The 17,927-nt window shown below is 42.1% G+C and overlaps 1 protein-coding gene across 3 annotated transcripts in view; it reads right to left on the minus strand.

Moving 5' to 3' along the window:
• Positions 1-1,833: 1,833 nt before the first annotated feature.
• ATP9A (ATPase phospholipid transporting 9A (putative)) overlaps positions 1,834-17,927 on the minus strand; it is a 133,905-nt gene continuing 117,811 nt past the window's right edge. The window contains exons 24-28 of one of the 3 annotated variants that reach the window (XM_073682737.1): positions 15,827-15,891; positions 12,011-12,119; positions 8,660-8,717; positions 7,473-7,676; positions 1,834-5,722 (exon numbers count right to left, since the gene is read on the minus strand). In XM_073682737.1, the coding sequence (XP_073538838.1) occupies positions 5,586-5,722; positions 7,473-7,676; positions 8,660-8,717; positions 12,011-12,119; positions 15,827-15,891 (573 nt within the window). In that variant the 3' untranslated portion in view covers positions 1,834-5,585. Of the gene's footprint in view, positions 5,723-7,472; positions 7,677-8,659; positions 8,718-12,010; positions 12,120-15,694; positions 15,753-15,826; positions 15,892-16,412; positions 16,616-17,927 lie in introns of those variants that run through there. The other 2 variants (XM_073682738.1, XM_073682739.1) reach the window with 2 other exon arrangements.

Raw genomic sequence — 17,927 nt, forward strand, 5'->3', positions numbered from 1 at the left:
ACAGCACACAGTACCCGGTGATAACGGGCACGAAATCCTGTTCGTGACGCCAGGAAGAGATGACTCGCGCAGGGGGATAAGGGGGGAGACTCGGTACCCGGGCCTTGACCTTCTAAGGGATGTCACGGCAGTCGGCTCCCGGGCCCGTACCCTGGGGTCACTCTTTAAAAAGGGGATTGTTAACAGTTTTTGTCTCGTGACGCCACCTGTGGTTCCCGGTAATGAGTACCGGCGCTGCTGCAGACCTCCGAGGGTGATGGGATGGCAGCTGGGATGTTTCTGCTCCCCACAGGCAGAGTGGGCCCCCGGGGCAGTGTAATGGCAGATGGTGATGCTGGGCGTTGTAGTGCAGGCACGGTAGCGTGGTGGAAATAACTGACAGAGACAGCGGAGTGCAGTCATCCGAGTTTACTCACAGTTCTTTAAGGTTCCTCGGGTACATTGTCCAGGTGTCAGACTCCCGCGTTGCACTGCGTTTGCCAGGTAGGGCCTCAGCACTCCTTCAGGTGTATCAGAAGCACTTAACGGGACCCTCTTTCTTTATGTTCCTTCCTTGGCCGACTTCCCGCACTGAGACTTCTCCCTCCTGCCCTGCGCTCCCCCACACACAGTCCAGATCGGGTAGTCTGAGATCCCTCTGGGCAACCTGGAGTTCCCGGACCTACTTGGTGCCCTTCACGGCGGCTAGGGTGACGTTGTGGCAACTGCACCATGGAAGTACAGAAGCCTCCGGTTTTCTAGCCGAGACCTGGAGTAACACGGCTGGGCCAGGGACCGGTTCCCTTCTTGCGGCCTGATCCCTCTGACTCTTGGCAGATTTGGGCGTACGGGTGCCGTCCTGCACTCACCGTACCCCCTGGGATCCCTTCTGTTCCCGGAGCATACCTCCCTTGCTCTCCTCTCACTCCTGGGCCTCTCTTGCTAGGCCCCACTATGGAGCAGTGCTCCTGAAGAGACTCTGCTCCCCTCCTCTCCTTACTACTCACTGACTGAACTCCCCAAAACTAAGATGGCTTCCCTTTTTATATCTATTCTCTAAGTGCTCCCCTTTTCTACGTCCTCCACCCACACCCACTACTGGTTCCCCATTCTCTTTGGTTCCCCCCACTCCAGCCAGGGACAGGGCAGCAGAAGAAGTGCATAATGCCCTTCCAGCCGGCCTGGAGTAGTGTAGTGTTGAGTGCAGGTGTCCCGGGCAGTACTCCATCCTTACCTGAAAGAAGGAGACACCACACCTCTGGGTGAGGTGCAGTACCTCTGTGGCGACTGAACCCTCAGGGGCTCCACAATATTGTATTTGGGGGCCACTGTAGGCATCATGCTGTGGGTGGGAGCCACTGTGGGCATCATACTACTATGCATGGGAAGGAATGATTGTAGTAATGATCGTTCGTCTCTATCCACTTTGCACACACAGATGATGTCACATGTGAATGGAGGCTTAAGGAACGACGATCTACATGCTGCATCATGGATGGGCACTTGTTACAGGCAGATTATCTGCTTGTGTATAACGACCCTTATAACCGTCATTATTGTGGGGAGAACTGATCAAATCAGTGAATGTTTCATTAGGTCAGATGATGATACAATCAAGAATTTCTGCATCCCCTGATTAATTGCTGGTTCTCCAGCAAGTAGCGTCCCTGGCCACTGGAGCTGTTCTTGGGATAGTCAGGAACTCTGGGGCTCGCTGGTTCTAGAATCAGTCATTTGCAATGTAAGTTTTGGTTGTGAAGCACCACCTAATGGTCACAGTGAAACATGTGTTCAGCAAAACTCCAGAAAAGTGTAAGTCTTTCCATTTACATAAAAGATAAAGTAAAGGAGACATTTCTGCAGAAATTTCTTTTATTTCTTTACGGGTCCCTTTTTCAGTTCTTAGCCGGACGTTCTATTTCATCCACAGAACAATAAATAAAAGGTCATGAAATACATTACAATTCTGTACATTAGGTTACAAAATCATCAGCGCCACAATACTTAGAAATCGGCGATACATCAAGTGATCAGATTTACCCTACGGAAGGTGCACACGTACAGGGGACAGAAATTAAAATAACAGCAACGTTAACTGGCTGTGACTGAACAATAAAATCAATTATTGCTCGGAACGCTCTTCCCTTTATAATGACAGGTAAACGTACAGTTCACAGCCATCTGTACATTATTACAGTGGTTTGATCAGATCTGTCCCAGTGATCACTTACTGCCTTCTTATGAGCACTTGTAAATGGTGACATGCATATGTGATCAGTAATCCTGGATCATTGTTATTCATTTTATGTTGATTGACATCATTTTAGCCCTGGGGCGGCACACGGCCTGTGGCATGTGTGTGGCACGTGTGTGGCACCCGTATTTTTCTTCACATTGTATTTCAAAACAGTCAAATCACCATCATGCAATTTAATGGACCGCAGCTGTCCTGCTATGTAAAGGCCACGGGGTTCAGATCTTACATTTTCCAGGGCTATGGGGTCAGAGTTAGCAGAAATGTACAGACTCCAAAATAAATAAAAATATTAATAGTTTGTTGTTAACTTATGACATGCATAGCTTGTTGCATATTTACTTTCATAGAAACTTTGGAAAGTTTAGATGAATTAATCATATGTTATGTTTCATCGATCTTAATGTCTGTATTAAGTAACTACACTAAATGTGTTAAATCTATTATGCATTAATAAGGAGTCAGAGTGCTCATAAATGGAGGAGTCAGAGGTTTGTCTTACCAACTCCACAACCCTGGAAATTTTTGCCAATAAATTGCAATTTTTACTTGCGCAGGTATACAGAGCTCCATCCTTAGATACTGCGTTGCTTCTGCATATCCCCAAAACAAAAAGGACTATGTGCCAATAACAACAATCCCATCAACTAATCAGAGTTCACAGTATTAGAATATTTTAATTTCCCTGGTCATAGGATTGATCGAAACTTCTCGAGAACACATTGGAGCAGTATGGTGGAAGAACGACATGGTTTTATGGTCTTTCTGCCAAGCAGATATCTGATTGTTTGCTGCAAGTTAAAGGGGTTAAAAGAAGTTATCACCTATATGTGGGATAATTGATAATTTACTGATCGGTGAGGAACAGAGTGCTAGGTCCAGCAGTGATCAGCAAAACAGGGAATTTTTATCTGTTACAAAATATTGCGGCAGGTAGGATGCCCGACCACCACTCAATTAATTCTCTATGAGGCTGCCAGAAAAAAGGCGAGTGCAGCGCTTAACAGCCCCATAAAGAATGAATGGAGTGGTGGGTGAGCTTGCGGACTGCCATTCCAACCTAACAGGGATAAAAGTGCCCGGCTTTGCCGATCAGTAGTTCGACCGTCACTAATCAACAAGTTATCTATGGAGAGGTGATCGCTTGTTTTCAACAACCATATAAAGAGCAGCACTGCATCTTTCCATCATGTTCCCTATAGTTTAGTTTATTCAAACTCTTTACTTTATTAGTCACATAAATACAAACAGAAAGAAAAAAAGAAATAATCAATGTTCTGTGTTCAGAAGAATGTGCGCATGGGCAGTGCATAAGGGGTGACGTGCGCAGTGTTGGGAAGGAGCTAGTGACATGCAGAAATGAAGCCACTACAGTGCAACGTTCACTACTGACGCTATCTAAGATATTGGCAAAGTATGAATTCTTTTTGGCACACGTCTAGAGAGAACGACAGGGGTAAGAGGCCATATATATGCAGATAAACCTCTAATGTATAACCGGAATTACTGCAGAGGTGTCACGGGCTCTTACCCAGGCAACTCAGACAAGCGTAATCCAGGTGCTCTTTGGAGCCAACATTATGACTTCCCACAGTTTTTGAGAACTGGAGGTAATGTGCTACAGGCTTGTATGATGCTCTAACTCTAGCTTTGAGGACCTGTGGAAGGTCCAGGCTTGTTTCTGTAATGCAGGCTCAAAAAAAAGACTTGTATTCCCACAATGTCACTCCATAATACTCCATAGTACTACTGGTACAATTTCATTGTTCCCACCTCGAGGCCTTAGTTTTGGCCTATTTGCGTTTATAAGTGATGCACTGTGCATCGCTACAGTTAAAACCTGATAAAAATGCAAGAGTATAATAAAAGTATATAACAAAAAAAACAACCACCTGTATAACATTTGTCTGAAAGTGGCCTTAAAAGCATTCCTACTTTTGGGGAGAAAAGTATATAATTTGTTTTCCATCAATGCATATAGTTTTGTGGCTAAAATTCATTTTTGAAATTAGGTTTCATGAAAAAATTCCATAGCCTAATTGTCATACTGTCTGCACAATTAATTGAGAATTAGTGATGAGCGCCAGTGCTCGTTACTCGAGTTTGTACCAAGTATCGCAGGTGCTCGAGTGAGATGTTCGCATCCCCGCGGCCACATAACATGCGGGGATTGCCTGACAAACACGGATAAACCCTGCATGTTTTGTGATTATCTAACAGCCACAAAACATGCGGGCGTGGGGACTCGAACATGTAACTCGAGCACCCGCAAATACTCTGTGCATTCCCGAGCACCCTTGGCAAACTCGAGTAACGAGCACTTGCGCTCAACACTACTGAGAATCCATCAGTGAGCTCGTTCTGGAGAATTGATAACTTTTATTTGACTTCTCTGAGTTCCTCTCAGCTGATTTATGACCACAGACCACATCAAAGTTGACTGTGCTGGGAAACAAAGAACCTGTAAAAGCCACATGGAGCAAAAATTTTAATGAAACCCAAGTGCAAAAATAATTTTTAGCCCCAAATACAGCATTTTTAAGTAAAAAAATTATAATTGTGGACCCCACAGATTTCAGATGATTTGAAATTAGTCCACATTTACACCAACAAATACATTTTTTTAGGTTACAACCAATTCTTTTCTTCCTCATTCATTATGATCTTCCTAACGGAAAACCTTTCTATTCCCTAAAGTGATTGGATTTTTATGCATGTCAGAATCAATCGGAACAACTGCATTTTTTTGGAGGTGAGTTGGGATCAAATATCTGTACATGCCAAAGCGCGCTGAACAACGTCAGTAATTTATCCATCAGACATAGTTCATAATTATGACCTTACAGGCGAAATGGTATTTTAGAACTATGTGTGCCGACAAACACTACGACTTCACCAGGTGGTAGCCATGCCAGCTCATAAAAGTGCCATATTCTCCGGCCTCTTCAGGAGACTTACACGTCTTTGCATTACTCCTCTGGTTGGTAACATCACATACAGAATTATATTTTTTTCAGTTGTTACAGAGCCAGAATGACAGTCAGAACTTAAAGCTTCCACAGTCCAGACCCCTTACGTCAGTCCATGGATGCCCATCACAGGTGAGCCAGTCCACTAGAAGGCATTTCCTGCCATGCAGAGGAAAATAAAAGACGGGATCTTGGGTCCAGTTTACTGCTATTATTTTTCTTTGCCCGGTAACATTTGGTTTCGGCACAATATAACCCTTAGTATTTGAGATGAGATAAACCCTGTATCATTTGCTCCCTCAGGGGAATGATCAGTAACTGATGATCATCGTCATTAAAAATCCATATAAGCAGCATCGGTGGTGGAGCACATTCACGGGGGTCTAGGATGTTAGTTTGGAGTAGCTGGGAGGAGAGAACTTCCGCCTCAGATATTTGAGGACGTAGAGGGGGAGACAGCTGACCAGCGTAATGACTGTCACTTTCCACAGGAAGGACACCGTGGTAATGAAGTAAACATCTGAAAAAGAGGACAATCAACAGGTAGTAAGACCGGTGAAGCAGCTAAGAGCGGTAAGCATGCGCTCGATAAAAGGCAATGTAGAAGTGGGTCTCGCACTCCCCTCCCAACCATCCTTATCTTCTCCTTTAAAAGGGAACTGTCCCTTGACTCATGATGCCCAAACGGCAGGCAGCATGAATCAGATCCAGGCTACACCACTGCAGTGAAAATATAATTTGAAGAACCGATCAGGAAAAATAGGGAGAGACCTGACTAGTCCGCCGCCACCCCCGGCCAGCTTTAGTTGATTGACGGGTCTCTTCCATGTAGATACTTAGCGAGAGACCTGTCAATCACCTAGAGCATCACTGGGAAAACCCACTGGACTAGCCATGTTTCTTCCTATTATGCTAGGCCAAATAGTCAAACTAGATCTTCTCAAGCGCAACAGCGCTATTGAAAGGGTTACTGTTGTTTTAATTCTTATTTCATAAATCAATAGTTCACATGAAAATATGAAACTTTGTAATATATCTTATCAGAGAAATCTGTTTCTTTCTCCATCAGCATTGGTCTTTCATGCTCAAAATTCCCAATTCACGGGTAAAATCTGTCTTCAGTGAAGACAGATTTTTAAATTACTGAGATAGGAGATGGCAGCTGATACTGATACACTTTTATGTAGATAGGAGGGGGAGGAGCTAGAAGCATAGCTCCTCCCCCTCCATGCTATATTTATCTTCACTGAATACAGATTTTACTTGTGAATTGAGAATTTTCAGAATGAATGATCAGTCCAGGAGAAGAAAGAAGCAGATTTCTTATTCTTATATGTAGTATTGATTTTCACAATAAAAATTAAAAGGCCGGATACACTTCAAGTAGTGATTCTTACATTCAGATGTTATGTAAATGGCCTTTCTGTAAATGCTGCTAGAAAAAAGTGAAAGGAAGGCCGATAACTGGGGAAACCACTGCACGTCTAGTTCCTTGCAGTTTACTTGTGATTTGTGCTCCCAGCACTATATGTGCCCCCTCTAAAGATGAATATACCTCTTCTACTACCTCCTTAGCACCTGAAGCAACTTCTCTGATGAAATCTATTGCGACAATGTGAACAAGGCCCTGCTGCGAGCCAACAAGTCACAGTAACTAGAGAGAAAATTCTATATCTGTTAAATATTATTCTGGATTTATTGCTACTATATAGATTTGGATTCTCCCTTCTTCACTAGTAGAGTCAATGTCAACGATAGGAAGAGCCGTCTATATCCTGGATTAATCATTGCAATGAAAGTCCAAGCAGAGGAATAACATAAAAATGCCTGACTCTGAGATCTATGGTTACAGATGCAGTAATTGTACATTATTTCGGTCACATTTAACACAATTTTGACATGTCTTTTTTTTTTTCAGTGCCAGTAAGCCTTTTTAGCTTTTGCTGCACAATGATGAACCAAACGATCAATCCCTTAAGCTATGTTCACACTTTGCATTTTTTTGCTGCATTTTTTATGCAAATTTAAAGCTGATTTTTAAAAGTACCTACAAATGTTGAGATGTCAGAAATCTTATGCATCCGTTTGTTTTTTTTACCTGAGACTGCTGCGCTTTTGAAAACTGCAGCACGTTAATTCTTTCAGCGTTTTTGCAGCAACGAGAGAGTGCAAAAATGCAGTAAAAAAAAAAAATACAGCAAAACCTGTAGATTTATTGTTTTAGAATTTGTGACATTTGCTTTTTGCTGGAGACTTTGATTTCTTCTTACCAATGAACTCATGTAAGAAAACGAGGGAGGCAATATAACAGGAGAGACTGAGGAGCTCGGCCACGATCATCAGCCAGTGCCAGGTCTGGATGGTCAGTGCCACCATCAGTAGTTCCGTGAGGATCAAGGAGGTGAAGGAAATGGCCACAATGTGGACAAACTCCGACTCAAAGAGCAGCAACGCTCCGTACATGATGATGCTTCCTGGAAAAATGGGGATGAATACGAGATTAGGAACATAAGAGATAAAAATCCAGGAGTTTATGCGTAAAGTTGACTTTTTAAAAACAATGTTAAACCCGGCACCTTTGGCACAATCCCTTACAGGGTCACGCATAGCGGTATACTTGTGGCCGAGGTGCGGCTGTATCCTGACATTGGCGTGTAAACTGATTACTTTTATTAATAGCTGCACCTTTTTTGCACAACTGTGCAGCCATTAGCAAGAAATAATCAATTTACAAGCGTTTCCCTATATCCTGGCAGCCACACCTTGGCCAGCGGCAACCACTTCATGTGACCTTACCCCTAATAACTCTTACAGCCCCGCTCTTCAAAGCTTTACTGTCCAATGCAAGAATCAGCTATTCACATGTTAATCTGCATGTCATAAAGTGGTATTCCGATCTTGATGAGAACCTGGCACTAAATCAGTCCTTTTAGGCCACTGCCCCACTATCAGTATTTGGTCAGTATTCTGTCAGTATTTTTTCTCAGGAGTGGGAGCCAAAACCAGGAGTGGGTGATAAATGCAGAATTGGTGACTTGTTTCTATTATACCTTTTCTCTGATTGTTCCTCACCTGGTTTTGGCTCCAACTCCTGAGAAAAAATACTGACCAAATACTGATAGTGGGGCTGTGACCTTATTCTCAGAATTGGTGGAGCTTCCAAGATCAGACCAGTGATGACATAACTGAGGTATTGGCTACCACTTTGTAAGATGAGAATCACCTTTAATGAACCAAGCATAGTGTGTGGATTTCACACTAGACATTAATAGAAATCAATGGAAATTCATGATCAGATTTGTCATCAGCAACCAATTTATTAAACATTACAAGTAGCAACAATGATAAACTGCAAAGGAAAAAAATGATGTTGGACTTCACGTATGTTGCTGGCCATCTAATGTTACCTACAGTTGCACTTTATACTTCAACCAGCAAAATAGAACAGACTACGTACCTTGATAAATGCTGATCAATACCCAGATGAGGAATGTCTTGTATGACAGAGGCCTTCCCTGGAAAGCAGAAAGAGAATATTCAAGTATGTGCTGAAATTTTACCTGCCATTATTCCCCAAACTTCTGTTATCAAAGCATCTTTTCAACTAGAAATGCAACTTTACTTGTGTTTGGTGTAAAATAACAATCAATCACTAACCAAACATATTAATTATTTATCCTACAGTAACCCCCAAGTTACATCCTGAGCTGCACTCACTATTTTGCTGGTGCAGTCATTGTGTACATACATTACATTACTTATCCTGTACTGATCCTGAGTTACATCCTGTATTATACTCCAGAGCTGCACTCACTATTCTGCTGGTGCAGTCACTGTGTACATACATTACATTACTTATCCTGTACTGATCCTGAGTTACATCCTGTATTATACTCCAGAGCTGCACTCACTATTCTGCTGGTGCAGTCACTGTGTACATACATTACATTACTTATCCTGTACTGATCCTGAGTTACATCCTGTATTATACTCCAGAGCTGCACTCATTATTCTGCTGGTGGAGTCACTGTGTACATACATTAAATTACTTATCCTGCACTGATCCTGAGTTACATCCTGTATTATACTCCAGAGCTGCACTCATTATTCTGCTGGTGGAGTCACTGTGTACATACATTATATTACTTATCCTGTACTGATCCTGAGTTACATCCTGTATTATACTCCAGAGCTGCACTCACTATTCTGCTGGTGGAGTCACTGTGTACATACATTACATTACTTATCCTGCACTGATCCTGAGTTACATCCTGTATTATACTCCAGAGCTGCACTCACTATTCTGCTGGTGGAGTCACTGTGTACATACATTACATTACTTATCCTGTACTGACCCTGAGTTATATCCTGTATTATACTCCAGAGCTGCACTCACTATTCTGCTGGTGGAGTCACTGTGTACATACATTACATTACTTATCCTGTACTGATCCTGAGTTATATCCTGTATTATACTCCAGAGCTGCACTCACTATTCTGCTGGTGCAGTCACTGTGTATATACATTACATTACTAATCCTGTACTGATCCTGAGTTACATCCTGTATTATACTCCAGAGCTGCACTCACTATTCTGCTGGTGCAGTCACTGTGTATATACATTACATTACTAATCCTGTACTGATCCTGAGTTACATCCTGTATTATACCCCAGAGCTGCATTCACTATTCTGCTGGTGCAGTCACTGTGTACATACATTACATTACTTACCCTGTACTGATCCTGAGTTACATCCTGTATTATACTCCAGAGCTGCACTCACTATTCTGCTGGTGGAGTCACTGTGTACATACATTACATTACTTATCCTGTACTGATCCTGAGTTACATCCTGTATTATACTCCAGAGCTGCACTCACTATTCTGCTGGTGCAGTCACTGTGTACATACATTACATTACTTATCCTGTACTGATCCTGAGTTACATCCTGTATTATACTCCAGAGCTGCACTCACTATTCTGCTGGTGGAGTCACTGTGTACATACATTACATTACTTATCCTGTACTGATCCGGAGTTATATCCTGTATTACACTCCAGAGCTGCACTCACTATTCTGCTGGTGGAGCCACTGTGTACATGTATTACTTATCCTGTACTGATCCTGAGTTACATCCTGTATTATACTCCAGAGCTGCACTCACTATTCTGCAGGTGGAGTCACTGTGTACATACATTACATTACTTATCCTGTACTGATCCTGAGTTACATCCTGTATTATACTCCAGAGCTGCACTCACCATTCTGCTGGTGGAGTCCCTGTGTACATACATTACTTTATCCTGAGTTACATACAGTATTATACTCCAGAGCTGCAGTTCTCTTTGGTGAAATCTTCTAGTACTCCCAGCCATGTTAGTGTCTCCAGAGACCTTGATCATCTGACTTACATTTTTGGAAGTTTCCTTATACCAGGCTCTGTACAGTCATATATTATATGAAATATTAACTTCTCCCATTCCCATTTATTTGTATAAAGGCCTGCTAGCTAAATCTCCTGATGAAGCGACACATGAGTGAAATATGTGGCAAGTCTGGACCCACATGGCTCTATAGCAATCATAAATTGATGCCTATTTTTTTCCCTACATGTTAATTCGTGCTTCTAGCCTATAATACAGGGATATACTATGGGTGACACATAGTTACATTATGCTATTAACAAAGTATGTCTCCTTTTCTTAACGTTTCTTTGTCCCTACTGTTTTGGGAGGAAGCCAAATGGGGGGAATCAGGTTTTTATTTTTTGAAATGATTCCTTTTTTTATATATTTCTATTATTTTCTGCCTGTGTTAGTGATACATAATAAAGTAATATTTTGTATTGTTATTGGATGATCCGTCATTATGGATACATGTTCCTTCGCTTATTGTATATGGCTTAGTCCTGTTTACATATATATGAGCCTTACACTTACATAATTGTGGTGCCTATGGTTACTCTTTGCCTTGCAAGTAAAGTTGGTGCGAATCGATTAACATGGTCAATCGACCAGGTACGTAATCTCTAGCCGCTGGATACGGGCCATGAGAGCCTGACTGTATCTGCGGCTCTTTTTTTGATCAGCCAGCCTGGTGCGACATTACACGTGCGTCATCCCACAACGATGACGTTGTACCAGGCCGGCTAATAAAAGAGAAAAGAGCAGCAGACGACGTCAGGTAAGAGGAAGCCCTCTCAGCTCGTGTCCAGTGGCCAGAGATTACGGACCTCAATCAATTAGCACCAACTCTACATGGAAGCTTGGGTGAACTATGAATGCAATTCTGGAATGGTTGTAACCCTGGATTGAACCAATATTTAAAAAGTCGCTCAACTTTTTAAGTAGAGTATATCTATTTTTTTATTTATTTATTTAGTGGCCTTCAGCTCGATCTCGAGCCATGGCGACTTGATGGATGAATGCTCTGTAGGAAGATCGATCTTGTGTAGGCCTAGATTGGTCCACCAGGGTCTTCTCCGCCGTTATCTTGATAGTATCAAGCCACCGGGTTCCTGGTCTTTTTCTTCGCCTTGTTCCTTCTATTCTTCCGACCATGACGCCCTTCTCCAGTGATTGCTCTCTTTGTATGATGTGTCCAAAGTAGACAAGACATAGCTTGATGATCCTTACTTCCAGTGACATATCTGACTTGATTGGTTCCAAAATTGATTTGTTTGTCCTTCTTGCCATCCATGGTATTGGTAACATCAGTAGAGTATATACTGTTATTTTTATACTTTATTTATCATTTATAAATGCTTGATTGCAGAAAAAAATAGTAAATTGATGGAACTTATTACCTTTAGTAGATCCTTGTACAGCTCTGGATACAACATTGCTACTTCAGATTTGACATCTTTATCGAGCACCAGAGAGAAGACCGGGAACATCGTGTAGATTGTGGAATATCTGCAGAAACAACACAAAGGAAGCCGAGCAACGGCAGAACAGATGGGTCATTAAATGCTGGAGATTTCCTATTGCAAAAGTAGGAAAATGCTGCAAAATCCCTGGTACAACACTGATGTGATAAAGCATTACACCTACAGGTTTATTATGTCTGCAACGCCTCTTAGTAAAATTGTATAGTTCTTCCATTGTAGAACATTTAGAAAAAAAACAAAAAAACATTGATTGAAAAAAAAAAAACCACCTCAACTCTTTTCTAATCTAAGCCCTTTCTGACTCACGACTTCGGCTTTTCCTGATAGAAATCCCACAGCACAATAACCGTACAAGCTTGGGAGGGTTTGGCCATCACCCATTCTTCATCCTGATTACATCATGAAGGACCCAAGGGGCCAAAAATTTCAAAGAGCTACGCTCTTGAATCAAGTGGGCAGGGTGGAGTGGCCTCCCGGAGAACCACGATACTGTACAAGGCCGGTCAGGAAGGGCGGAATAAAGAGAAATGAAAATAGAAAGCCATTAATCCTTTTATGGCCTTCAAACTTCTCAAGATACTGACAATTAAAAAAAGTAGTGTTATGTACACTATATATCCGTATTAGTCCACGCACTTCCCTGGGACGATGCTGGGACTAGTTGTAGTCACAGATTTCTCACCAGACCAAAATTCCCGAGCCCTTATAAGTCTGTGGCATTCTGCAACCAGAGCTCTATCTGAATGAATTCAACCTCAAGTTACATAATGTTATAGGTGAGGGCAGTGAGAAATGAGAGCAAAAGGTGATGGTAGGGCCTGGACTGGAATCAGCCTTGTCCTGTTGTCATTTTCTCTCTAAAAAATTTTTGAGAGATTGTTCAGAAATAAAAATGATCCTACAGACTCTGAGTCTATGACTATGGCTTTAAAGGATTTATCTGAGGGTCTCGGAGGTCAGCGATATCCATCATTTTAGAAAATATGGAAAACTCCTTTAAGGCAGACTTGTTACAAACTTTCTGCAATTGTTCCGTACCCCTGACTGGAGACTGCAGACCTCCATGCTCATGCTCCTGGCATAATCCCAATGATACGGATGAAGCTGACATTTTACAACCAATCTGCAACTTTATAGAAACAAATCACTGCTTAAAACAAAAAAAGAAAACTGGATGCGGTCGGCCATTGCTACTAGAAATGATATGTTTTATTGTTTCCTATTGATGGCAGCAGCACCGTGGAGTCGGTAAACCTGAGTTCTGACTCCTCCATTTTTCCAGACTCTGACACCTTTATAAATGGCCAATAATTAGTACTAGCAAAGTTACTGTAGTAAAATGGTAACATCATGTCTTCTCTCACCATGCAAATAATGCGGCTCTGAGATCGAATATACGGTAAATCATATCTGTGTGTGCGTGTATATATAAATAAAAAAAAGGAGATGAATGTGTGTGTGCGTATACATATATTATATTAGATACATATGCTTGTTATACATACATACATATATATATATATATATATATATATATATATATATATATATACACTGCTCAAAAAAATAAACCGAACACTTAAACAACAGAATATAAATCAAACTTCTGTGAAATCAAACTGTCCACTTAGGAAGCAACACTGATTGACAATCAATTTCACATGCTGTTGTGCAAATGGAATAGACAATAGATGGAAATTATTGGCAATTATCAAGACACCCTCAATAAAGGAGTGGTTCTGCAGGCAGATGAGGACCACAGACCACATCTCATTCTGGCTGATGTTTTGGTCACTTTTGAATGTTGGTTGTGCTTTCACACTCGTGGTAGCATGAGACGGACTCTACAACCCACAGAAGTTGCTTAGGTAGTGCAGCTCATCCAGGATGGCACATCAATGCGAGCTGTGGCAAGAAGGTTTGCTGTGTCTGTCAGCGTAGTGTCCAGAGGTGGGAGGCGCTACCAGGAGACAGGCCAGTACACCAGGAGACGTGGAGGGGGCCGTAGGGGGGCAACAATCCAGCAGCAGGACCGCTACCTCCGCCTTTGTGCAAGGAGGAACAGGAGGAGCACTGCCAGAGCCCTGCAAAATGACCTCCAGCACGCCACAAATGTGCATGTGTCTGCACAAATGGTTAGAAACCGACTCCATGAGGGTGGTATGAGGGCCCGACGTCCACAGATGGGGGTTGTGCTCACATGACAACACCGTGCAGGACGCTTGGCATTTGCCACAGAACACCAGGATTGGCAAAGTCGCCACTGGCGCCCTGTGCTCTTCACAGATGAAAGCAGGTTCACACTGAGCACATGTGACAGACGTGACAAGAGTCTGGAGACGCCGTGGAGAGCGATCTGCAGCCTGCAACATCCTTCAGAATGACCAGTTTGGCAGTGGGTCAGTAATGGTGTGGGGTGGCATTTCTTTGGTGGGCCCCACAGCCCTCCATGTGCTCGCCAGAGGTAGCCTGACTGCCATTAGGTACCGAGATGAGATCCTCAGACCCCTTGTGAGACCATATGCTGGTGCGGTTGGCCCTGGGTTCCTCCTAATGCAGGACACTGCCGGACCTCATGTGGCTGCAGTGTGTCAGCAGTTCCTGTAAGATGAAGGCATTGAAGCCATGGACTGGCCCGCCCGTTCCCCAGACCTGAATCCGATTGAGCACATCTGGGACATCATGTCTCGCTTCATCCACCAACGTCACGTTGCACCACAGACTGTCCTGGAGTTGGCGGATGCTTTAGTCCAGGTCTAGGAGGAGATCCCACAGGAGACCATCCGCAACCTCATCAGGAGCATGCCCAGGCGTTGTAGGGAGGTCATACAGGCACATGGAGGTCACACACCATACTGCCATACTGAGCCTCATTTTGACTTGTTTTAAGGACATTACATCAAAGTTGGATCAGCCTGTTGTGTGTTATTCCACTTTAATTTTGGGGGTGACTCCAAATCCAGGCCTCCATTGATTAATAAATTTGATTTTCATTGATGATTTTTGTGTGATTTTGTTGTCAGCACATTCAACTTTGTATAGAACAAAGTATTCAATGAGAATATTTCATTCATTCAGATCTAGGATGTGTTATTTGAGTGTTCCCTTTATTTTTTTGAGCAGTGTATATATACACATACAGCTTATTTAGTCAGCCACCAATTGTGCAAGTTCTCCCACTTAAAAAGATGAGCCAGGCCTGTAATTGACATCATAGGTAGACCTCAAGTATGAGAGAGAAAATGAGAAAACAAATCCTGAAAATCACATTGTCTGATTTGGAAAGAATTTTTTTTTCAAATTTTGGTGGAAAATAAGTATTTTGTCAATTGCAAAAGTTCATCTCAATACTTTGCTATATATCCTTTGTTGGCAATGACAGAGGTCAAACATTTTCTGTAAGTCTTCACAAGGTTGGCACACACTGTTGCTGGTATGTTGGCCCATTCCTCCATGCAGATCTCCTCTAGAGCAGTGATGTTTTGGGGCTGTCGCTGGGCAACACGGATTTTCAACTCCCTCCAAAGGTTTTCTATAGGGTTTAGATCTGGAGACTGGCTAGGCCACTCCAGGACCTTGAAATGCTTCTTACGAAGCCACTCCTTCGTTGCCCTATCACAATACCAGCCTGACTACTGAATGCCACAGTCCCCTGCTCCTGAGGAAAGCAGTTGTGAGGTGCCAGCCTTAAAATAACAGTTTTTACATTTAACGTTAGAATCGTGTACCTACCCGATGATGAGAAATCCTTGGTAGAGAGGTACGGAGGCAAAGTAAAACACGGAAGAGAAAACGGCCTGCAAAGATAAAAGATCCATAGTTACTTCAGCCATCCAATCAGCTCGCAGTCCAAAACGCCGCACCACCAGACACCATATACAGTAATACAGACACAGCGATATACATTATTCTGTACACAGGACTCGTTGCTTCTCGTTTCACCATCAGTCATGTTTTTGGCATTTTTTTGTCGTCGACATATATGTCATACTTCTTCCATTACTTTTTTATTTTCTCCATGTTTAGTGCGTCTCATGGGTTACGCCAATGGGGCACATTTATCATTGCATTTTTACCAGTTTAGTGGCATAAATTGCATATTGGCTGAACATCGAATTTATAATGCAGCTACAACAATTTTTTTGACAAATGCAGAGTTCAATGTTACATGAAGATGATGGGGCAGCTGAATTGCCTGCTGCACGCCTTAGTTTGGGTCCTTACTGTTGCAAATTCCCATGTGAAACACGGAGCTTCTTTTCTTATTTAGTCTGGGGTTAGAAGAGAGATGAATTTCATCCATATTGTCATCCGTGTGCCATCGTTCTGTCCGTTTTTTACGTCCGTGTCCCTACTGATTTTATATATTTTCTGATTTTCTGCTTTTTTTTCGTTTTTATCTCCCCTTCTTTCAAGAGCCATATCTTTTTTATTTTTCCATTCACGTAGACGTGTGAGGGCTTGTTTTTGCAGGATGAGTTGTATTTTTCAATCACACCATTCATTTTATCATGTGATGCACTGGAAAGAGGGAAAACAATTCCAAATGTGTTGCAATTGTAAAAAAAAGTGCAATTCCGAAAAAAACAAATTTTGAGGTTTTTTATTTACCATGTTCACTATACAGTAAAACTAACCTGGCAGAATAATTCTCCAGGTCAGTACGATTACGCAGATACCAAACATGTATTTTATTTAAGTGGTAGAAAAAGAAAAAATTTTTGCTTAGGTCATCATTTTCCGAGACTCGTAACATTTTCAATTTTCGTGATCTGGAGCTGTGTGAGGAGTTATTTTTGCGCCCTGAGCTGACATTTTTATTTTTAGCATTGTAGAGTAGATCCAATATTTTGATCACCTCTTATTACAATGTGGCGGCCTCCAAAAAAATGTAATTCTGGTGTTTTGATTTTTTTTTTTGTTACGGTGTTTACCGATCGGATTAATTTATTTGATATTTTCATAGATCAGACATTTATGAATGCAGCAATACCAAATATGGGTATTTTTTTTATTGTTTTATTTTTAATGGTGCAAAAGGGAGCGATTTGAACTTGTGTTTTTTTTTATTTTTATTTCTTTCATGTTTTTTTTTTACTTTTTACTGTATTTGTTCCTTAAGGGAGTTGAAGCTGCGATTGTCAGCACTGCTATGTATAGTGAAAATCTCGATATCCTATGAACGCCAGCACAGGAGTATCGTCATGACAGGCAAACAGACACGGAGGTCTTTACTAGACCCCCAGCTGTCATGGCAATTCATTGTCGCCCCGTGATCAAGTCACGGGCGCGATGATGTGCGCCTGAAATGACGTACCCCCCTCCCAGCGCATGCTAAATGCTGCTGTCAGAAATTGACAGCGGCATTTAACAGGTCAACAGCTGTGGCAGTTAATGGCTGATTAAATCAGCCATCATCTGCCGGGAAAGATGCAGGCTCAGTGTGCGAGCCCGCATAAAATTCTGGGCCGCGACCCATATGACATAAATGTGAGTCATATGTCGTGAATGGATTAAAATGTACAAGATCAAATACGGTTTACTATGTTAATAATGGCGATGTATTTATAAAAATCAGATGCTACGTAGATCATCCATATGGGATGCTCAGAAGAGACTAATGCATGCTGTGATTTTTTTCATATGGACACTCGGTCATCTGAACAGCCCTTTTAAGATACATTGGTCTGAACGCTGTCTGATTTTTACTCATCCAGCTGATGTCCATATAATAAGCATGTCTGAACCCTATACACACAAGATAAAAATTAGGTAAAAAAGATGAAAACAATCAAAACTCACTGACAGTATGATATTCTTGAGAAATTGTGAA

The sequence above is a fragment of the Phyllobates terribilis genome, unplaced genomic scaffold (genome assembly GCF_046119375.1).
Source record: "Phyllobates terribilis strain yellow unplaced genomic scaffold, ASM4611937v1 Scaffold_5__5_contigs__length_657084704, whole genome shotgun sequence".
Lineage (NCBI taxonomy): Eukaryota > Metazoa > Chordata > Amphibia > Anura > Dendrobatidae > Phyllobates > Phyllobates terribilis.